The sequence below is a fragment of the Eumetopias jubatus genome, unplaced genomic scaffold (genome assembly GCF_037043125.1).
Source record: "Eumetopias jubatus isolate StellerSeaLion01/CBP00866 unplaced genomic scaffold, mEumJub1_p1.0 scaffold_5, whole genome shotgun sequence".
In the NCBI taxonomy this organism is placed as follows: domain Eukaryota; kingdom Metazoa; phylum Chordata; class Mammalia; order Carnivora; family Otariidae; genus Eumetopias; species Eumetopias jubatus.
The window spans coordinates 126,065,258-126,088,445 of NW_028274811.1; the positions used below are offsets into that span (position 1 = coordinate 126,065,258).

The 23,188-nt window shown below is 45.2% G+C and overlaps 1 protein-coding gene across 8 annotated transcripts in view; it reads left to right on the forward strand.

Annotated features, from left to right (window-relative positions):
- Positions 1-1,064: 1,064 nt before the first annotated feature.
- The window catches only part of CAPSL (calcyphosine like), a 29,073-nt gene continuing 6,949 nt past the window's right edge, over positions 1,065-23,188 (forward strand). For 2 of the 8 annotated variants that reach the window (XM_088023522.1, XM_088023524.1), the window contains exons 1-4: positions 1,065-1,121; positions 15,732-15,868; positions 17,379-17,556; positions 17,877-18,086. In XM_088023522.1, the coding sequence (XP_087879648.1) occupies positions 15,732-15,868; positions 17,379-17,556; positions 17,877-18,086 (525 nt within the window). In that variant the 5' untranslated portion in view covers positions 1,065-1,121. Of the gene's footprint in view, positions 1,320-10,255; positions 10,330-15,731; positions 15,869-17,378; positions 17,557-17,876; positions 18,087-22,568; positions 22,968-23,188 lie in introns of those variants that run through there. The other 6 variants (XR_015768229.1, XM_028098099.2, XM_028098096.1 and 3 more) reach the window with 6 other exon arrangements.

Here is a 23,188-nt window from a genome sequence, read left to right on the forward strand (position 1 = left end):
TATTTTGCAAGTGGCCCCTTTTTGTTCCTCAAACCACACTCCGATGGAAATTCCTTCAACCAAGGCAAATCTTTATTAAAATCCACAGAGAATACACCTCTTTGATCTCCAGGGCCAGGGTGAGAAGTGAACAAGACAAATATAATGTCCTCTGTAGAGATTATAGAAATCAATGGCCACACTTGTCTGAGAATCCACATAATGTACAATGCAGAAGAGAATGTGGAACTCCAGTCTTCATCATTAGAGTTCTAGTTTTTTGGACTACTTCATGACAGAAGGGAGAGAAAGGGTGGAAATGATGAGGTCGGGTGGATGTCAGGGGTACAAGAATGAAGGAGAGCGTGAGTTAGGCACTCTTTTCTAGACGGGACACGAGACGGCTTCTAATGTGGCAAATTCATTGCTAAGGAACAAGTGTAAAAAGAGAAGTGAGAAGAAGGAGGAGAAGAAAGGAGAAAAGACAGCAAGGGCGGAAACAGTACGGAATGGCATCCTGTCAGTGTGAACTTGTGCAGAAGGAGAGGACTTTGAATCACTTAGAATTACACGTGGCATCCTGTGTGTTGAGGTTTTAAGTCTCACCTGAGAGATAATGAGACACCCTAGCAAGATGCCATCTGGAGGCAACAGAGGGCAGGAAGGGATTGCGTAATGGAGTAAGGCAATTTGTTGAACTTTATTTATTTATTTATTTATTTATTTATTTATTTATTTATTTATTTATTGCTGAACATTATTTTATACAACCAAGAGGCAATTTTTGATGTCCTTGAAACCAAACAATCGCCAGCTACACTTCCTGCTGGCTTCCTTCCCCGGGAAACTGCTTGGGCTTTCACAGCCACCGCATTTCCTAGGCAACAAAAGTGTAAACTTGAGAAAAGGCGGGGCCAGGGTAGGGATTGACAGTGAGCTAAGCCAATCAGGCTGTGACTCTGCTTCAGTGAGTCCAAACTGTGCAATCGGCGCCAAGAGGGCGGCCAGCAAGACCGCGGAGGAAGGTGACTGGGTAGGGGCCAAGGGGGATGGTAGGGGCTGAGCCCTCCCAGACACAGACCTGGGGAGAGCGTCCGTAGTTTCAGTTCCCAGCAACTGGTGGCAGCAGGTTGGCATTTAAGGTAAATCAATGTTTTTGATCTATTATATTGACCACTTTGTTTAGTTTTAGCTAAACAAAGAAAGAGAAGACTGAAAGGTGTTACTTTCTAAAGAGAAAACCAGCAGTTGATGAGTTCTTGGTTGTCAGTCTAAGGAGGAAAGCGCGTGGTTCTGGGAGAGGATTTGCCATCTCTGTGAAGAAATGCTCAGATAAAAAGGTACAGAAATCAATTTTATTCTGTAAAGGGGAAGGAAATAAACATCACTGAGCAGTCACTATGTACAGAGTACCGAAGTGTGAAGTGTTTGGGCGAATTGCTTCCACTAGCTTGTATGACCATTGAAAACACCGAACTTCAAGAAGATGAAATATCTCCAACTCATAATACAATTAAGAGACTGAGCTTTGATTCAGACCTTGGTTTTTCCGACATTGGAAGATGTGGTATTTCTGCCATACCCTGCTGAACTAACCACTTAGATTATAAAAACAAAAACAAAAACAAAAGCAGAATTCATATTAAAGTGGGCTGGACAGAGCTTGCTAAAAATTGTAGAGCTGATTTGACTGATCACAAAATTGAGAAGGACCTTATTAAATTGAGCAGTACCATTTATCTTGCCTTTAGTCTGGGGTGTAGTTAAATCATACTAAGTAGATGAAATTGTTTCCTGTTTTTAGAGCTCTTATTTTTCTTTTTTTAACCAAAATCTTATCACTACAGAAATGTCTTTATTTTGTAACTGTGCATCTTAAATATTGAGGTTTAAATTGTGGACATTAATTTCTATTTATATTCAAATAACAATGATCTACTAACAATAGCAATGATCAATTCCAGTAGCAATCTAGTAGCATCCTGCTAAGTGCTGATGATATGACAGGAGACAAAAAGTTTACAGCCTTTGCCCTTAAGAATCTCCTAGTCTAGTGGGAGAGGCGGTTCTGAAAGCGAAGAGTTGCATCATGATTCAACATGGACACTGTTTGGGTTTTGCACAGATTATACAAAGAAAGATGCAAGCTGTTTCACTCTGGCGAGAGTAGTTATGTGAGGCTTCACCATAGTGACTCTACAAGGAAGAACAGGACTTCTCTAGGCCAACAAGTGAGGGAAGGTATTCCTTAACGTGGGATGGCATGTATAAAGGCACAGGGACAGAAAACCATAGGGTGTTTGGGGAATGTGAGTGGGTATAAATGCAGAATAGATTTTAAAGGGGTGGAGAAATACTAGAAACAAGGCCGGAAAGACAGGCAGGGCCAGTGTATACCTCAAATGCTAAGATGTTTGCTGTTTACCTGCACACATTGGGGAGCCACCAAAGGGTTTTTTAGAGTGTGAAGTTCAGATTTCCAATTTTTAAAGATTGCTTTGACAGTTATCTGGAGGATGGTTGGAGGGGAGGAAGACTAGAGACAAGGAATCAGCTAAGAGGTAACTGCAATAGTGGAAATGGGAGGTGACCAGGTCTTGGACTAAGGTGGTATCCATGGCAATGGAGGTGAGGGAGGGAACAGAGAGGCAAGGCGTGTCAAGGTGGTGAAAGTCTACAGGACTTGGCTGCTGATTCCCTGTAGAGTGTGAGGAGGAGTCTAAGGTAATGACCTGGGGAAATGGTGGTATGATTTCCTGAGGCAAGGAATAAGAGGAAAAGATAATGAACTTGGTTCTGGAGCATTAAACTTGAGGTGTCTGTAGGTCATTGAAGTGCACACATTTTGTGGGAAATTTGAAATCTGACTCTGAAGCTAGCACAGTGCATGAGTTAAAATAAAGATTTGGGAGTCATCATTCTGTCAGTGGATGTGGCTGAAATGGCCATGGGATGGCATGAGAGCATGATGAGGATAAAAGGTCAAATCCTGGGAAACAGCAGCGTTTTAAAAAGCAGGCAGAGGGGGCGCCTGGGTGGCTCAGATGGTTAAGCGTCTGCCTTCGGCTCAGGTCATGATCCCAGGGTCCTGGGATCGAGTCCCGCATCGGGCTCCCTGCTCCTTGGGAGCCTGCTTCTCCCTCTGCTTCTCTCTCTCTTTCTCCCCCTCTGTCTCTCATGAATAAAAAAAAAAAAAAAAGCAGGCAGAGGACAAGGGAGAGGCAAAATAGGTCAGACCTGAGAGGAAGGGAGACAGAGGAAAGTAGATGCATAGACACTGAGAGAGAAGTTTCAAGAAGGAAGAATGATCAATAGAGTCAACTGCTGGGCAAAGTGAAATAGAAACTAGAAGTGACAGTTGAAGTTGGCAGTCAGGTTGGCAGTGCTTCTGAGAGAATGCTCCGTGGAGACCAGACTGCAGTGGACTGAAGTATGAAGGGGATGTGAGAAAGTGGAGAAGTGTGAGACTCCTTCAGATAGTTGGGCTCTGGAGGGAGAGAGCTAGAGGCAGTCTAGGATGGAGGGACCACTGCAGATTCATGAACTAAAAAGAGGAGCTGGTGGAGGGGAGGAAAGGGGCATAACTGATGGCTGAGGGTTGAAGAGGGGTTGGAATTTGTGTTGTAGGTGGGGATTATCCTTAGACGGGAGGCAATTTTCCCTTCCTTCGGGGGAGGGAGGACAAAGTCAGTCTATACCTTTATAGACTTGGGGCAGGTGATGTGAGTGAGTTCATCCCCAGTTTTACTGCGATTTTCAAGACAAGGTGTGGAGGAGAGTGGCATAGGTTGAGAAGATGGAAAGAGCAATCTGATCAATGTCAAACTAATATTTCAGGCTTTGTGGGCCAGGTCTCTGCAGTAACTATTGAACTTTGCTGTTGTAGCATGAAAGCAGCCACAGATAACACATAAACAAATGTGTGTGGCTATTTTCCAATAAAACTTTATTTACAAAACTAGGTGGAGAGGCAAATTTGGCCCATGGGCTGTGGTTTGATGTCCCCAGGTCTAGATCATTTTAGGTTATGTTGGCTTAAACGCAAGGTCTTCTCGATAACTGCCCAGAGAAAGGTGGATCTTAGTTGCTTTGGGGGAACAGAGGTTGAGAGACCAGAAATCATCAATGTGCTAACTTCTGATTCCATGATTCACATCTCCTCCATCAGGGTGATCTGGTTGCTTCGCATGATGTTGTGGAATAAATTGATCTGGATGTGCTCACACACTTTCTAGAAGGACTCTATTTCTTCTGCCAACTGTGGCAGAAATTGCCAGTTGCCAGTTTCCTCTTCTTTATAAACACAACCTGAAGGATGGCAAAGTACCCAGCCCAAAATTAGGTTTCTCAGCTGTCTTTATCTGTTCGGGCTGTTCTAGACAAATACCACAGACTGGTTAGCTTATAAAAACAAAAATGTATTTCTCATAATTCTGTGGGCTAGGAATCCAAGACCAAGACATCAGCATGGTTGGGCCCTCTACCTGGTATAGAGCCATCACCTTCGCTCTGCTGTTTTGGTGGTAGAAGGGGCAAGGGATTTCTCCAGAGCCTCCTTTATGAGGCACCGATCCCGTTCATGAAGATGCTACCCTCATGATTTAAGTCCCTCCCAAATTCCCCACCTCCTTAAAACTGGGAGTTAGGACTTCAACTTATGAATTTTGGAAGGGTATGAACATTCAGACCATAGCACCAGCCTCCTTTGTGGGACTGGCCAATGAGATTTCAGTGGAAGGAGTTGGGCAGAGTCCTGTGGGAGCCATTAAGGAGGGATGACTCAGCTACCAAGTACACTCTTCTTGTCCTCACTCTTCTCTGCTGCCTGGGGTGTGGATGCAATGGTGGGAACAGCTATGGTTCTTTTGTAACTGGAGGCAACCTTGAGGATAAAAACAACAGTAAGGTAGAAAGATCATAGTTTCTTGGGACATGGACTCTCTGAAATGCCTCCAAACTTCTTTACATGAGAGGAAAATAAACCTCTATCATTTTCAGAGACAATTACCTGTTTCTGTTATGAGTAGTTGGACACAATTCCTGTCTGATATGCCAGTCTACACTGCTGCTGTCACTCTGACATTGGATTTCTATCCATCAACACTTCTTGGTTTTCTGGAAGTATGGGTTAAGAGCCTGCAAGATGCAAATAATTGGCTGGATTTCTAAGTGGCAATAAAATAAACATTATATAGACAAATGACTCCAAAGGAAGCATTATAAGTGACTATAAAATAGTTACTAAGTAAGTTATTTTGTTTCTAATGTTGCAAAAATACAAATGGTAGTCAGACCTTTACTCCCATCTAAAAGTAGTGGGAGATAATACAGTTGGGGTTTGTCTTCACAGTGGGTTTGAAATCACTGAGGTCAAAGTCTCACAGTACCTGTAAAGTGGGATATTGGAATGTTGCCTGGTCACTAAAACCAGGGAGTTTAAAACAAAAGTTTTATTTTTCTTTTGTATTATTATTATTATTATTATTATTTGCATTTTGTACATAAATCCAGTCAAATCTTTGTTTACTTTTGTGTAGCTTAGATCTTTTCTTACTCTGCTTCCTTAAGATCTTTCATGTAGCATGATGCCTGACCAGAATAGATTGCAAGCAATTTCCTGGTAAAAACCCCCAGAGACTCAAGGCAGAGCAAGATGGAGAAGGAGACAGCAAGGAGAGTGTTATTACGCTGCCTCCTGCCTCCAGAGATTCCCAGGGGATGCTCATTATAAGGATCTCATAACCCTGGGGCCTCTGTGCTTTAGTAAACCTGATATCACATTGTGTTAGTTATATGGGTCCTTGAATATAAGGCTAAACAATATTTCTCACTCTCCTTTGTAGCCAAAAATGCTGCAGAGGTTGCTAAATGCTGATAAAATTCCACGGAGAGAACAGATTATAATGGAGTTACATTATCTCCCTTCCCACTTCTCAGGGGGAGCTTCTCTCCTCACACTGGATTGCTAGTTATTTTACCCAGGTAAAGGTCAATATCTAGGGTCAATCCAAGCACAAAAGCACAAATAAGCTTTTGCCAATCATATCAGTTTGAAATACTTTGGGCTGTAACTGAGAACCTGACCAATAGTGTGTTAAGCAAATAGGTTCCTCATGACAGGGGTGTGGAGTTAGGCAGTTGCTGACTTGGTTCAGCAGCACAGTGATATTAGGACTACAAGTTGGTATCCTCTGTGATTCCCTTGGGTTTTTCCTCATGACTGCAGAAAGGCTGCCACGTCTCCGGACATTGCATTCTTGTTCAAGGCAGGAAGTGGCAAACAAGATGGAAGAGTTCTCCCAGAATCCTCAGTACTTTTAGTTGAGTCTCTGGCCAGAACTCATTCACGTGGCCACCCAACTGAAAGAGGAATGCAGCAGTCACAGGAGATTGGAATGACCTTAGAATAAACCAGTTGCAATGTTTGGATGTAGTTCAAATTCAACAAAGTTAAAACTACTCTGAGGAATGGAAACTCCTAGAAGGGACCTTGGTTGCCTCATTCGTTACTATTGTGTGGCACATAACAGGTGTTCAATAAACATATGTTGACTTCAGGACCAGGACTAGGGTGAGGCAAAGTAGGCACCTAGGGCACAATATTTAAGGAGGCACTGACTCTTAGGCTTGGGCAAGTGCAAGGTTGACATTTGCACAGTCCTGAGATTGAGGGCCTCCTTAAACATTGCACCCTAGCCACCTACCTTACTGAGCCTGAATCCCAGCCCTGGTTGAATTAATAAAATGAAATTTCAAGCAGATGTATGAAGTAGACACTTTACAACACTGATATTTATAAAACATTATTCTCAAATCATGCCATATCATAAACAGTAACATGAGGACTTAAATCACATCCCAAAGATCAGCAGAAAGAATAAAAGACTATGATTGAGCAGACATGGGCTCTAGAGAAATGTGCCTGTGGACAACAGCTAAAGCCTGAATTTTACACATCTTGAGAAAATGTATTTCGGCACAGAGAGAACCCAATAAGATGCCAGACTTCAGTGACATCTCATTTCCAGTGTGCTAATGTCATTAAAGTATGGATTACACACTGTCATACTTCAGATCTATGTGGAAGTTAGCAATCCAAACAAAACCCAGCTGTTTCTTCTATTCATATGCTGTGGAAAAATTTTAAAAATAATTTGTGGGAAAAGAGTAAATATAATGGAAGATAATCAGCGCAGTAGCTTTGAATTTAGATTTCAGAAAAAAAACGAAAACCCAACACCTTGTACATCACTCTACGAACTGAGCAAGGACCCTGAGGCAGGAGGGAGGGGGGTGTGTTTAGGACCCTCCTGCGGCCTGGCTTTGCTCTGCTCTGCTCCCCCCTTCCCTCCCCTGCAGTGAAAGCCTTCCAGCCCTCCGAGGCAGTGGCTTCCTTGAAGCTTTTGCTTTCCTTCTCATTTCACGGACCTTCGCTGAATTCCCAAAGCAGTGTATGAGCCCCGTGATGTCGCTGTTGAATGTGGGGACAGGCAGAGCACAGTCAGGTGTCAGAGATAACTCTGCCACTGCCTCTGGCACTTTCTCGGGCCAGTGAGCCGGATTCTCTGGGTCAGTGCCGACTTCCTGGAATAGGGCGGCAATATTTGATAGAACCTGCCACTTGAGGCCTTGTGCTCGCGCACGTAAAACATTGAGCCTCGGGTGTGGCCCCAGGAGCGGTTAGAATTGTGGTTACTACCACTTCTTTTCATGCCTGAATTTTTTTAAAATTTAATTTTATTATGTTATGTTAATCACCATACATTACATCATTAGCTTGTGATGTAGTGTTCCATGATTCATTGTTTGCGTATAACACCCAGTGCTCCGTTCAGTACGTGCCCTCCTTAATACCTGTCACCAGGCTAACCCCTCCCCCCACCCCCCTCCCCTCTAGAACCCTCAGTTTGTTTATCCTGGGTTATGTTGTAATCTTTCCTCTAGCCCCTCCCTTCAAGGTCTCACTCCTGCCACTAGAGGGACCTTGTAGCTCCTGTTGCGTATATTCTCAAACTCTGGGGCACATTAAAACCCTCTGAAGGGCGTCTGGGTGGCTCAGTTAGCTAAGCGTCTGACTCTCCATCTCAGCTCAGGGTCTTGATTGCAGGGCCGTGAATTTGAGCTCCCTGTTGAGCCCCGAGCCAATCCCTGCACTCACACCTAGAGATTCTAACTTCCTGTGCTTGGGGTGGGGCATGGACATTTATTTTCCAACACCACCTCTAATGCTCTCATTGTCCCTGATGTTCCTAGTTCTTTCTCTCCAGCAGGGCTGCTCAGCCTCGGGCATTCTGGACTGGAGGGTTCTTCGTTGTCAAGGGCCATCCTGTGCATTGTAGGATGTTTAGCAGCATCTCTAGCTTCTTTCTACTCGCTAGGTGCCGGTAGCACCCCCAGACCCCTGTTGTGACAACCAAACATGTCTCCAAACATTGTCAAATATCCCCTGGGGATGGGGAGGGAGGGCAGGGTGGGTGAAATCATACCTGGCTGGTAGCACAGCTCTATAATACCGCCTGAAGAATTAGCACAGCCCCTTGCTAGTAGCTAGAGATGCTAAGGGTCTGGTTAGCTGAATTGAGCTCAGATGGGTTCAATGAAGGATTCCCCCCCCGGATGTCAACAACACTGACCCACACCTGTGATTATACTGGGGGTGGGGGTGTGGGTTCCCAGGACTCTACTGCAGAAACCATGTCTTTCCTCAAATCTTCTGAGTCTTTCATTTCAGTCCCAGAGGGGACACCTCCTAGCCACCTGCTAGGCTATTCTGAGCCCTGGGATCTAATTTACTCCAGAGGAACATTTTCTAAGGGAAACTCTTGAGGAACTACAGGCTTTTGCCATCTATCCCATAGCAGTAACTAGTTTATCGAATGGACTGGATGGAGTCAGTAGAGATGGCTTAATATTTCCCAACCATTGCCTTCAAACACCATCTGTTGTATGTCTCACCCCACCCCTGGATGACATTTCAATTATTAGAAGATGCACTGAGTCTAAATCAAAATCTGAGTCTTACATCCCATTCCCAAGTAGAGAAAGGCTAGAGACCCCCGCATGTCCTCCCTCCCCATGGGGATGGCCCTTAGGTGCCGGGTCAAGCTTGAGCTGGAAGATGGGGAAAGGTTTGGCTTGAGAGAAGGCCAGTATGTCTTTGACCTCCTAAGAATGAGTTTGAAGCTCTACAGTTTAAGCCGCCGCTACCTACTTGTGACATTGCCTTGCTCTTTTCTTTTCTCTAAATAGAAGAATGTTTAAAATCACACGGAGCTACTATATAGCAACTCTGGGTCCCTTGCTATTGAAATGGTTAGTGTAATGGCGCAGGTGTTTAACAGTTACAGAAATGCCTAAAAATGTTTTTAAGGCAAAACTCACGACACGGCCCGGGCTTGATGGCCTTCAGAGGCAGGAGAAGTCTTTGGAAAGACTGGATGGTTACTGTTTTCACAGGGCCGGGCTTTGTGTGACCTCCTCACGGGGAGGTTCCCTCACTGTATACCCTGTCCCCCTGCCTCAGCACCCCAAGCAGTGGGGGTGCAAGGAGGACTGTCCAGGCAAAACCAGGTCCCATCATCGTGGCGCACGCCCATCCCTGCCCAGCCAGGCGAGGCCAAACTGCTTTCCCTCCTCCTCTTGGGCACACCGCCCACCTCCCCTCTGCTCCCTCTACCATGTTTCCCTAATTCTGTCCTCCCCTCCAACTCTTACAGGCTAACTCTCCCCTTCTCTAAAGTTTGTCTGACCTGACTAAACCTGCTTCGGCTCCCTCTGCATCTTCACGCAACCACCCTTTTTGTGAAAGAGGAAAACCAGAAGTGTAATGTCACGGAAAACAAAGAGGGTAGTGTGCTTTAGAGGGTGGAGTGAAACGTTTCCTTCGGGTATTGCATCAAAGAGGTTGTGGAAGATCTTGGTGCTCTCTCTTTATGGATGTCTGGATAAATGATTCCTGGGGCTGTCGCTTTGGCTTTTAAGATTCACGTCAGTGTGCAGGTTGTTGGGTGTAGTCTCATGAGAGAGAGAGAGACAGAGACCTAACTCAACTTATGGCCACGAGCAAGATGTAATTCAGCTTATTACCACAAGAGGGCACCAAAGACCACAACCTGGGGCTTAACGCCGTTCCAAGGTTCAGTGAGTTTCAATCTGTCTCTGAACTCAGCCAAGAAGACTTTTCAGTGAGACTCATGAAGAGACAGACCTCCATGCCATTTTGCTTTTCCATATCCTGCCTCACAATGCTTCTTTTGAAATCCAAGCAGAGCGTTTTGGCAGTGGCCGGCAGCTGTGCCCCAGGACGGTGGGATGAGGAAGCCTTAACTCGCTCCCGTGTGAGGAGACCTGGTAAGCCTTGTAGCAAAGTCTCTTTTGGCTTTGCTGCTGGTGGCTCCTCCCAGTCTGTGCCCCACATCTCCAGGTCTCTGCCTTTTGCTCCTCATCCGTGGGGGGTGGGGGGGTGGGTGGGGTGGGTGGGGGCGGGGAGCAGAAAGCCAGAGCTCTGGCGGCCACCGCCGAGCCCTCCCTCTCCTCCACACATTCAGATCTCTTTTCCTTTCTCCGTCCCCGCTGCCAATATCTCACCCAGTCAGCGGGACCTCTCACCTGGCTGTCCCCAGTCTGGGCCACCTTCCCGCCCGTTGTCCACACTGAATCAGAGGGCTTTTTGACAACCCAACTGTCACTCCCTCTTTGAAGCCCTTTGTGGTCTCCTGTTGCTCTCAGTACAGGATCCAAACTGCCCAGCATGTGTCCCAGGCTCCTTGTGATCTGCTGCCTGCTTACCTGCCCAGTGTTCTCTTTCTCCAAATCTCCCCTTCCCATATCCGCCCCCCATCCCAACAACGGCTTCATCTCACCACCCGCCCACCGTGCGGCAATCCTGCCAGAACACTTGCATGTCCGTAATTATACCACTTTCTCTTTCGCTTGGGCCTTGGCACTTGGGAAATGCACAGTGCCCTTCCTTCTTCCGTCCCCCACGACCCTAGCCTGGATAACCACTCTTTCCTTTAGGATTAAAGCTTAGACATCACCTCCTCTGAGAAGTCTTCAGAGAGCTCCGCTCCAAGGCAGGTTAGCCACCCTCTTCTGATTTGCGGTGGCTGAGTAGTGGGTTGCTCTCTCCCCACCTCCTCTGGAAACACTGTGTTTCTTATGCCTTCCCCAGTCTAACCCAGTGACCCGCTCTAAACTAAGCCCTTTATAAACATTTGTTGGAGAAGTGCGCAGATGCGGTGCCAACACCAGGTGGCGCTGCGGCCACGTGCCTGGGGAGGGCATCCTCTCCTGGCCCAGCCCTGGGCGGGCTGGACCGCCTCTGCTGTCATCCGGCGGGCTCCTAGAGGCTCAGGGAGGGTCTTCTGCAGTCAAGGGACGCTTTATGCCGTGCGGTGATATCGGTGACGCACGTTTGGGGACAGACTCTTGCCCAGGTGCCTGGAGCCTTAATGCACACCCCAGAAGCCCAGGGTGTCACCCTTCTTCGCCCAAACCCTTCCCTGTTGTGCTTTCTTTGAAACCCCCAGTTCTTACCAAACTTTGTTTCCTGTCCTGCTTAACCATGGGACTTCAGTGGTTAATCTTCAATCAAATTTAAGATTCTACGCTATTCAAGGGCTTGCTTCTCAGAGTCATCCTTCCTCTCTGACACTTGTGACTTGAAAACAGCACACAGAACATACTAGCTGTTTGTCCATGAACTGGGTAACTTAAGTGATGAAAGCGAATGGTCAACATGGGCGTTTCAAGAATCATGACAGGAGAGAATGGACTTCTTCTTCCTGAATATACCAAAGTCACCTCCAGAGGTCACCATGTGCGTGGTCACTGTGTAGGGTCGGCCGCGGGAGCTAGAACCCACAGGATGCTTTCCTGGACTCTGCCCTGCTCTCCTGTGGGTGGGTGGGTCGAACTGTGCTTTGAGATTCTTTTGTCTTATTTCACAAACGTGGTGAAGTACAAAGAGCTCTGCTTGAACGTCAGAAGGTCTACGTTTGGGTGTCAGCTAGGACGTTGGAGCAAGTTGTTTTCCCAGCTTATGCCTTAGTTCCCCAGTCTGCTGGGGGAGGAGGGGCTCGGGGCCATCTCACCGTCCTAACGGGGTGTGTGAATTCCTGGGAGCCACACCGACGGTGCCCCACTTGCTTTATTTGTGAAATAGAAATCATAGCTGTAAATACTCATAGGGCTTTTTTTTTCTTAAATTAAGATGAAATTTACATAACATGAAATCAGTCATTTAAAAATATACCGTACATTTGTAATGTTGTGGAACCACCACCTGTATCAGGTTCCAAAACATTTTCATTACCCCCCACCCCCCAAAAAAACTCCATACCTGTTACACAATCACTCCCCATTGCCGCCTTCCCCCAGGCCTTGGCCACAACCAGTCTGTGTTCCCTCTCTGTGCGTTCGACTGTTCTGGATGTTTCCTATAAATGGAATCATACAGTATACGACATTTTGTGTCTGGCTTCTTTCACCTAGCATGATGGTTTTGAGGCTCATTCACATTGTAGCATGGTGTTCATACCTCAGTGCTTTCTATAACGGAATGATATTCTGTTATTTGGCTTTACTTTCTTGCCTCTGTGCATGCAGTTTCTTCTCTCATTAGTGGCTTTGTCCTGCTCTCTGCCTGTTGCATTGCTACTCACCCCTCAAGGCCCAGATCTGAGGTCACTTCCCCAATTCCCATGGCTCTCTGCTGAGGCACTAATCTTGTACTTTTCTCACTCTACCCTAAAAACCCATGGGTAGATCCCCTTCTCCACCTGCTAGTGAAATCTGGGCTCCCGAGGAACAGGGACAGACCTTAGTCCATCTTTGGGTTCCTAGCACCTAGCAGAATCTGACCAACAGTATCTACCCAACAGATAGTTGTGGAATTAGTGAATGAGTCGATTCTTCTCACATGGGTCAAGTTTACACTTATTACACAGAAGGACCAGGCAGGAGCGTGGGAACAGTAGAGGATAATGCAGTGTTAATATGATCCCAAACCTGGGTCCACATGGAAGTAGTGCATCTGAAAACTTGGTGGCCTTGGACAAGCGGAACCACAGTCTGTCCATCTGTTCATCTGTGGATGGACATTTGGGCTGTTTCTGCCTTTTGGCTACTGTGAGGAATGCTGTTGCGAACATGATGCATGTGTATTTGTTTGAGTTTCTGTTGTCAATTCCGCTCCTAAGGTGTTTGTGAGGACGGGGCACGCGCTTACCACGTAGTGGGGGCACAATAAACATTGGCGATTGATGTTCTTAATTTTATCTTGAAGGTGTGTAAAAAGAGCCCCACATGGGTTCTTTCTCATGCTGTCTCTGACACCCATGGGAGCCAGATCTCACTTCTCCCCATTACTGGTTTTTAGCCTATGTGTCTCTCCGTTCCCTGCCTGCCTACTGTTGCTGGTGTGGCAAACCAGAACGGGGAAGGCGGGGTGCAAAAGGCAGGGGGCAAGTAGTGGAAATGAGGGTGTGGAGGTGAGTGGTGGGGGGCAACCACTGGGCAGGTAGCGCTGAGCGAGGGGGAAGGAGCAGACCCTGAGGCGGGTTTAAGAATGAGGAGGGCAGGGGCGCCTGGGTGGCTCAGTCGGTTGGGTGACTGCCTTCGGCTCAGGTCATGATCCTGGAGTCGTGGGATCAAGTCCCACATCGGGCTCCCTGCTCAGCGGGGAGTCTGCTTCTCCCTCTGACCCTCCCTCCTCTCATGTTCTCTCTCTCTCTCTCTCTCTCTCTCTCTCATTCTCTCCCTCAAATAAATAAGTAAAAATCTAAAAAAAGAAAAAAAAAGAAAAAAAAGAACGAGGAGGGCACATGACTGCTGATTGCTTCCATTCCAGCTCCTGTGGTGAGAGGACAGGTGGGGTGAGGCCAGGGCCAGTGCCACTAGCAGCCCAAGGTCAAGGCTAGGAAGTGCTTGTATTGGAGAGGGTTCTGACTGTGGCTGAAGCCTTCCATGGGGGTGGCGTTAGGGCTGGAAGCTGGGATCAAGTTCCAGGAGTTGTCAGCTTGACATCAGGTGACAAAATAGTAACGGGAAAACGCAGGTTTTAAGAAAGCTAATGCTGCCAGGAAGACAGGGGATTTGGGGCCATGGGTGAGATTGTTGGATGAGTTTGAACACTGTCTGTACAGGCCCGCTAGGAGCGGAGAGGGAGGTCTCCAAAAGTGTGGCGGGTGGCCATCTGGAATTCTGGTAAACCTGTGCCGTCGGTGCTGGAGGAAGCGAGGGAGGATCCACCCAGCTTTGGGCAGAGCTGTTTCTTCTTGATGTGGAATGAAGCAGCCAAGACCTAACAGACAAAGGCCTCCTTCTTGCCCTGGTGTCCAAGAGAACGGAGAAGAATTCCTCCCAGGTGCATTCATGTCGTGGGAATCAGAATGCAGATCAAGAAGGAGGGAACCTTTAAGTCGGCTCTTAGGAGGTGCGGTAGGAAATGAGGCAGTTGAGCATTCCTGTCCCTGACTTATCTATTCTGGTCTCAGGTTTCAGTCTGAGATTCCCTCTCTCTAAAGTTAAATAATGACATCTTTGTGGGGAGAACTCACAGCTTGTATTGGAGAGGAATAGCCTCAGAGAGCATGAGTCTGAGGGTTGTTATCCCCGCTGAAAAGAATCCGCTCCTGGTGTGGCCCTCAGGAGAAGTGCCAGCACTTGGCCAGGGAGGGGGAGGCCCTTGAGCCAAGGGCAGGTCCATTCCAACACCATCCTTTCTGCACTTAAATGCTGTGTCTGCCTACCCCTCAACTGTCTTGCTCCTTCATTCACAACTCACATTAAGACAAGTAATTTCTAGAATCCCTCATTTACTGGGTCAGTGAGCTCATAGGAGGATTAGTTCTTTTTGGAACAGGGAGGAAGTGTAAGATCGTTTAATCCAATCCTTTCACTTGACAGAGGAAGAGAAACCAGAGCCCAGAGACTTACTCAGATGTCACTGGGAGTGGGTTGGAGTCTGGACTAGAACCTGGGTCTCCAGGCCCCCAAGCCCAGAGTGTTTTCCACTGTCCTGCAGGTTCTGGAAACCCAAGCTCACTGCAGGAGTTTGTATCTGGCTCAGGGACCTCTCAGGAGGGAGCTGCCCTTTACCCACCCTCTCCTATTTCTGAATATTTAAAACACAAAAGCCAAACTGTAGACAAAAAAAGATATTATATCTATTTGTCAGGAGAGAGAGAGTGTCTATGTACCATTTTCTGTCTTAAGAATCCAGGTATCAGCGAACACTGACCTGTTAAAACCTGCTCGTTATGGGCAGGAGTTATGAAGGCCCAGCGTGGAGAATCTCAGTCAAGACAGAAACAATAAAAATTAATGTTTAGACCAAAGAAGAGAATACTAAATGGGGTGTCAAAGGGAATATGTAGAATGCTAAATACAAGAATAAAGCCTAGAAGGGTGGCTCAAAAAGGATAGTATAGGGAGGTGGGACTTTTCATTTTATGGCAGGAGGAGGGTTTTGGCAAGATGAAAGTATATCTGGGAAAGGCTGTTTATTTATAACTGTTGTCCAGGCTGGAGAAGTCAGATGTCCGCAGGGCTAGATAAGTAAGCAAGAAATACACCAGGCACATAGTTGGTCTAGCCAAAAGTTGGAAATTCTGGGAGGTTCGAGGCTTTTCCTGGGGAAGTGGATGAGAGTGTTTTCCTTCTGGGAAGAGGCTGCTGACCCCTTGGCCCAGCCAGAAGCAGGTGATGAGGCTCGAGCTCTGCTAAGGTGCTGTGAATTCTCCTCTCAGATGGCAGGGACAGCTCGCCACGATCGAGAGATGGCAATCCAGGCCAAGAAAAAGCTCACCACGGCCACCGACCCCATTGAAAGACTCCGACTGCAGTGCCTGGCCAGGGGCTCTGCAGGCATCAAAGGACTTGGCAGGTAAGATCCAGGCCAGGGGGTAGCAGGGGGACGAAGTAAAGAGGCAGAACACAGGCAGGTGAGGCTATTACCCGCCCTATGACCTTGAGCAAGTCTTGGCCTCCTGGGGTCTCCGTTCCCTAGTTGTAAAATGCAGTTTGGAAGAAGTGATCTCTGAAGTCCCTTGTGACAATTTTTAGGTCTTCGTCGCAGATTCAGCAAGGCTGTGTCTGCGACAAGAAGAGTACAGCTCCTGGGACAGCTGGAGGTGACGGGAGAGGCATGCCCAGGGCCCGGAGACACCCAGCAGGACAGGGAGAGAGACACTCCCGGCAGCCGTGACAACAGCGGCGGGTGTGGAAGAGGGAGGAGGTTGTTCGCAGGCCGTCTGGTCTTGCTCGCCACTGGGGCGGCCATGGGAGAGAATCCCGCTGCAGTGAATACCCCCCCAGCTCGATAAGGCCTGTCCTCGGACCCTCTGATAGCGTGAGAAGCCCTCAAGACCAGGAAATCCAAGGGGAAAGAGACTGTTAGCCTCCAGTGGTCAGATCCTGTGCCTGATCTCTCTCCCCTGGTTTTTAAAGATTTTATTTATTTATTTATTCATTTATTTACTCGAGAGAGAGTCCAAGCGGTGGGCAGGGGGTGGGGGGAGGGTGGGGGAGGGAAAGGGACAAGCAGACTCTGCACTGAGTGCAGAGCCCAACGCAGGGCTCGATCATCCCACCGCCCTGAGATCATGACCGAGCCAAAATCAAGAGTCAGACACTTAACTAGCTTATCTAAATTCCCATTTCAACAGTGATACACCTAGCTTCCACTATCTGCCATCTGTTTACTTAATTGTTCAATTCCAGTACACCTTATAGCATATCAGAATTGTTAACTCAAATCTCCATGGGCAATATCTTTATCAACCAGAGTTCAGTGCTTATGTGTGCTTCCTTGCCCCTTGGTCCTACAGACTCTACCCATTTCCACAGGTACTTAAGTCAGCATACCCCACCCCCACCTTCAGTGAGATTGTTTCAAACTTTTGTAATACAGTTAGGTTCTCTTGTCACTGTCTACTTAAGTTAAATTCTCCTGACCTCCTAAATAATTTTTTGAAAATCTGTACACATTAAAATGGGTTTACTCTTTGTACTATAAAGTTCTGTGGGCATTAGCAAGTGCATAGGGTCATGTATCCACCATTATAAAATCATACAGAATAGTTTAAGTGCCCTAAAAATCCCCTGTGCTCTGCCTATTCTCTTCTCCCCTTCCCCTTGTCTTTTTACTGTCTCTATAACTTTGCCTTTTTCAGAATGTGATAGAATTAGAATCACATAGTACGTCTTATTTTATGAGATGCTGGGAAGAGGCTCTCCAATTTTGGAAGGAGGGTAGAGAACAGAATCTAGGGCTTCTGCATTTTACTTTGAAAAACCTTGAAAGTGGTTTATTTTTAAATCTTTATCCTTACACCTTGTTCTCTGTTTTTTTTTTTTTCTTTCTCTCTTTGTGTGTATGTGTGTATTTTCTTTAGAGTGTTTCGAATTATGGATGACAATAATAACCGAACCCTTGACTTCAAAGAATTTGTGAAAGGGCTAAATGATTATGCCGTGGTCATGGAAAAGGAAGAGGCAGAAGAGCTCTTCCGGAGGTTTGATAAAGATGGAAATGGAACAATAGACTTCAATGAATTTCTTCTTACATTAAGAGTAAGTGGCCTCATGAATCAGTGTATCTGCTGAGTTTGGCTTTCACATGGTTTGGGTTGGCTATTTTGAGGTTTTGTTTTCAGAAGTTGTCAGTGTACTGTAGAGGAGGTGGGAAGGAGACTGATAACAGGTTTAGGGACTTTTTGGAGTAATTGTCATGAATGTTGTTTAACAAACATTTGTTAAAATGTTTGTTAACAAACAAACGTGCAGACCATTTCATGCAACCCTGAGAGGAAGTAGCTATTTCATGATGTATGGTACAAAACAAGCTCATTTACTTGTGTTGTCTGTGTGTGTGTTGTTTTCTATTTACCTAGCCTCCCATGTCTAGAGCCAGAAAAGAGGTAATTATGCAAGCTTTTAGGAAGTTAGACAAGACTGGAGACGGAGTTATAACAATTGAAGATCTTCGTGAGGTATATAACGCAAAACACCACCCTAAGTATCAGAATGGAGAATGGACCGAGGAACAAGTATTCAGGAAATTTCTGGATAACTTTGATTCACCCTATGACAAAGACGGATTGGTAAGTACAGGAGCTTAAGTGGAATTTCTTTTGTCAAATTTGTAATTGTAATTAGGAAATAGGTCCAAAGCCTTAAGAAATACGTATAACATATTCTTTATAAATAGAGGTAAAATATTTCCTCAGAGACTATCTAGAAAGTTGGGAGAGAAAGTGATAAGATATATGTGTGCGCAATATATTGGTAAGGGATCCACATACAGCTAAACACCCATCGTCTGGAGAATGTGATATTTTGATTTAACACTCTGTTTCATGGTTACCATACTTAGCCAGCCACATTCCAATGTACTAGACTACAACAAAGCCTATTGAACTTCAAAATGAAACCATAATTTAATTTTTTGGAATATGATTCACCAGGTGTTTCAGGAGGTGGCAGTGCTTTTCACACTCACACTCACAACATTGTCATCACATTTTGCTGTGTAGGAATGCCATTTAAGGGAGGCTTTCAGTGAAGGGAATGTCAGGGAACAGAATTTACTTTGATTTCCTCTATAGTGGGCTTTGAGATTAACTTGCATTTCGAAACTACAATGAACTTAAGAACAAAAGTCACAACCCCACCTCCATTAACTGGTATCTTCAAGTTACAAATGCATAGCTTGGTAGGGTAAGGCATTGTATCTCTGCGACTGTGTCCAGGCTGAGATGGCTTTTGTCAACAGCCGTGATTGGACTTTTGAACTTGGCCCCAGTTCAGCTGTTAAGTGTTCCAGAGGCTCTGATGATGGGGAAGGGAGTGTTCTCCTTGGCTGACAGTCAGAGCAGCAGAACCCTGGGGACGGTTCTTCCTTACTCCCCTGTGTCACACAGGTTGGAGTAGTGGGGCATTGGGCAGGAAGAAAAGATGGCAATGATATGAATAGGAAACAAGCCTTCCCCTCCTGAAGGGAATTTCCCCCAACTTTTCTATGAAACTTCATGGTAAGTCTTATTAGCAAGGGGTTAGGGGACTAGGAAGGCAAACTTTTATTTCCTTCCTGCTGACATTTTCCTGCTGGGGACGGAGAAATACCCTTCTTTTTAGTTGAGGTGATTACAGATGTGGATTAAAAGAAAGGCGGGGGGCTCTAGATTCTGTAGGGCAGCCGAATACTTAGGGACAGAAATAACAGAACTGAACCATATGTTTTCTTCCAACATTGCTGGCCTTTGATCTCTGAAATGGCAGTGGAAAAATAGTCAACTGCCATTTCCCCCAAATTAGCCCACCTCTACATGCGATCCCAGGGTGTACTTGCCTTCTCTCTGCAGGTGGTTCCTTCTCCTCATTGCCAGGGGAAACCTCAGCTGCCCTTTGCTCTAACCCAAGTCAAAGTGGCCGGTTGTTATGATTCAGCTGATTTAAAGTTCCCACCCCTGTCCCTTTTGACATTTATTTTAACAAGCCATCTTAAGTTCTCAAATACTCATAAAGGTCACTGGGGTTTTTAGCAGTTATAGCATTTGCTATCACCTGAGTATCACAGACCCTGTATTAATACCCAGCTGACTGTGCATGATCATCATCTGGGGGTATGTTTTAATAATGTACCTTGCGGGGTGCCCCCCGGAACTACAGAATCTGATTATTTTTAGGTGGAGATCAAGGATTTGCAATTTTAGTAAGTGCTCCAGATGACGCTTATTCACATTTATATTTGAGATCCTTGTCTCTAAAAGATTCAGAAGTGCCTCTTTCTAATTACTACATAAAATATGGACATGAACCTCATTGGCATAATTATGGATCCGGATCATTCATTGACTGCTTATCTACTGGGTATTGTGCTAAGGGTTTTACAGGGAGATCTCACCGAAAGACATAATGAAAATGTTTCTGAAAAGTGATGTGTGATTCACTTTTGTACATTGAATCATATTTCAAACGCGCAAGGAACTGTTGGGTGTAAAGAAACTCCATGGTAAATTCTTTTATAAACAGAAGAATTAGTTCTTAACTTATCTTTTCCAAATTGAGTTGTTTTACACATTAAGATTTCTTATGGTGAAGCATAGCTACGTTTGAAGCCAGTGCACTCATTTATGGTTAAAAAATATAACTGATATCCAAGTAAGACAGAATTTAAAATAAGGCAAGAAATTTAGTAGACTCCTCAACTAAGTATTATACTCAAATTTGTGAACTTTTAGTAGTCTGGGCTAAGCTCTCAAGTAGTCGTGAAGGCTCCTGGGGTTTACAGTAGTCATGCATTTTGACATAATGGATCCTGTACTAATAATCTCCACATCCTACCCTCAGAGCACCCTGTGCACCAGAAACCATGTGAATGGAGGTATGAAAGCAACCAAATAATATATGAAGTGAAGCTTTTTCACTCTGATTCTTTTTTTTTTTTTTTAAGATTCATCTATTTATTTGAGAGAGAGAGAGAGAGAGGGAGAGAGAGCGTGTGAGCAGGGGGAGGGGCACAGGCAGAGGGAGAGAGAGAATCTCAAGCAGACTCCCTGCTGAGCATGGAGCCCAAGGTAGGGCTCGATCTCATGATCCTGAGATCACGACCTGAGCCAAAATCAAGAGTCAGACGCTTAACCAACTGAACCACTCAGGCGCCACGCTCTCTCCTATTCTATCTCTAAACCCCACCCTGGTTGGGTGAAACTTTCACTTCTTATTTTTTTAGTATCTAGGTATGAAAAAGTTTTCATTTATATATGTTATTTTACAATTACAAATGTTTCTAAAAAAATCTCTCAGAAGCAGATTAGCCTTTGAGAGAATATGGGTCTTGTTGTCTAGTCTATCTCATAGAAGATTTTTTTTAGTAATTAAAATTATTTTAAATATATTACTGAGTGTATATAAATAACCTAAACTTATTTTATGATTTTTTTAAATCAGTCTTAAGCAGAGAAAAAGGTACTGTATTCTGTATCATGACTCAAATATTTCCATTGCTCCCATGTGGGACCTTCTCCATTATATGATAAATATTCTATCACTAAGGGTGGCATAGTCAAGAGGCTGACCAAGGGCAGGGGTGTCCACTTTCTTACTTTTTACTAATGTCCAACAAAATAATTAAGTAGTCATTATTACCAAAAAGTGATTTACTAGGCTGAAGGCAAACTTGGGGAAATCATGGGATTTGTGATTCAGGCTATCCTCAGTATAAGTTGAGTCTCAGGAAACAAGCAGACACCTCACTAAGAATAACTGATGGCCTTTTCCGGAGTGATCAAATGTCTTAGCTCTGATGTCCAGTTTTATGTGACCGGACTCTCAGATGGGGTCTGATGCTAGGTAAAGGGGGGATGCAAAGGAGGATGTAATAAGTAAAGAGATTGAAGAAAGGAGAACATTGATGGTATTCTAATTTTAGTAAAAGCTATGCACATATTTACTTCTACTTCTAGGCCACTGAAAAGCCCAGCTTAACTATTAGTTCAGTCCAATGACTTCCTTCCTTCTGCATTTTACTCTTTTGGGGCTATGTGAGGGGTAGGTACAGGGAGAGAAATATGGGTCCTGTGACTTTTTTTTCTCTGTTCACTTCTGATTGCAGCAAAAAAAGGTAAGTGATTTAATCAGCTCCTATGACTCTTAGAAGATATAGGTGGGCACTCTGTGGAAGAGGGGTTTTGAATTGTTTCTGGGTTTCAATTTTTGTGATGTTTTTAATCCCTTGCGACACTTCAAATTGAGGACTCACTCGAGAACAATCCGTTTCTTAAACGGCCATCATTATTGTCTCCGTGTCCTCCCCTGTAAGCCAGGCTGTACTTGGGGCTAAACTGATTGGTTAGAGAGCTCAGCCAAACAGGAAGACAGTTCTTTCCCTGACTCACCCAGCCACGTCAGCCAGTATGGTTGGACTACAGTGTACATATTGCCTACACCTGGTCAAAAATAAGATTGACAACTATTGTTTCTTCTTTCTAAAATGAAAGTAATACAAAATTCTAGCCTAGGTAAACACATTAATTGATATTCCAAAGAGACCGTTATAGGCACAGGAGGGAGAGAGCACCCACCCTGGGTGAGGCAGGGAGGCATGGAGCAGCGGGTGCCTCTTTTTTTTTTTTTTTTTACTCACTTTGTGCCTTGAAACCAGTAAGTTCTATCTTAAAAAAGCATGAAGCCATGGAGTACTTCACTAGAAATCTATTTCTTTATCCACAGGACAGAATCCCACTTTCTGAAAGGTGAAACGTTATTTGCCCTGACCCAGAACCTGAGGCGCTATTTCTGACGTGTCACAGAAAGCTCGTACTAACTACCGCTAAAGAAACTTGTTTCTTATTCTGAGTTTCAGTCGCACTTATCCAAACAGATGGGCTCCTGCTCTTAAAGAAAGGCGAGAACCTGTATCTCACTTTCCATTTAGGTTGGTCTGGAAATTTTTGACTTTCTACACATCTTCCCCTCTGTACCCCTCACGGTCATCCTCAACTTGACTGTTTCCTCTTGTCTGAGCTCTCTTCTTGATCTGTGTCACGAAAAAGCCTTGACCAAAGTTTCCCTCCCATTTACAGGTACTGGAGATGGGCCTCCATTGAAGTGGTGGGAAGCAAAGTTTTGTTTTTGTTTCTGACTTTTCCACTGCAGGTGACCCCCGAGGAGTTTATGAACTACTATGCAGGGGTGAGCGCATCCATTGACACCGATGTGTATTTCATTGTCATGATGAGAACTGCCTGGAAGCTCTAAATGTAGGACCCCGGTACCGGGGCCTTGGGTAAAGCCACGTGGCTCCAAATGATTAAACATCAGCCCCAGACCAGAATCACAGTTGATTTCGTGTTCACCCCAGCGTTTCTCTCGTGTCGACACACTGCATTTTCTAGGGCAGAAATGACAGTATGTACGTCACTTCTCTGAAGCTGTTTCCTTAGCTCTACTAGAGGAATTAAATAAAATAAGATTCAAAAAGCTACGAGGGCCCGGTCTGGGATGCATACACATGTCTAATAAACATAGGTACCTTCCTTGGCCATGAATAAAAGTTTGACTACTTTAATTACAATCCCCACCCACACACCCACAGTCTTTCTCCACTTCCTTTATAGATGGTCCATTTCTAGGTGGGAGAATTCACCTGTTTTTATAACTGACTTTAAATCTTTATAAGTGCTTCAGTTCCAAATTGGGGCCT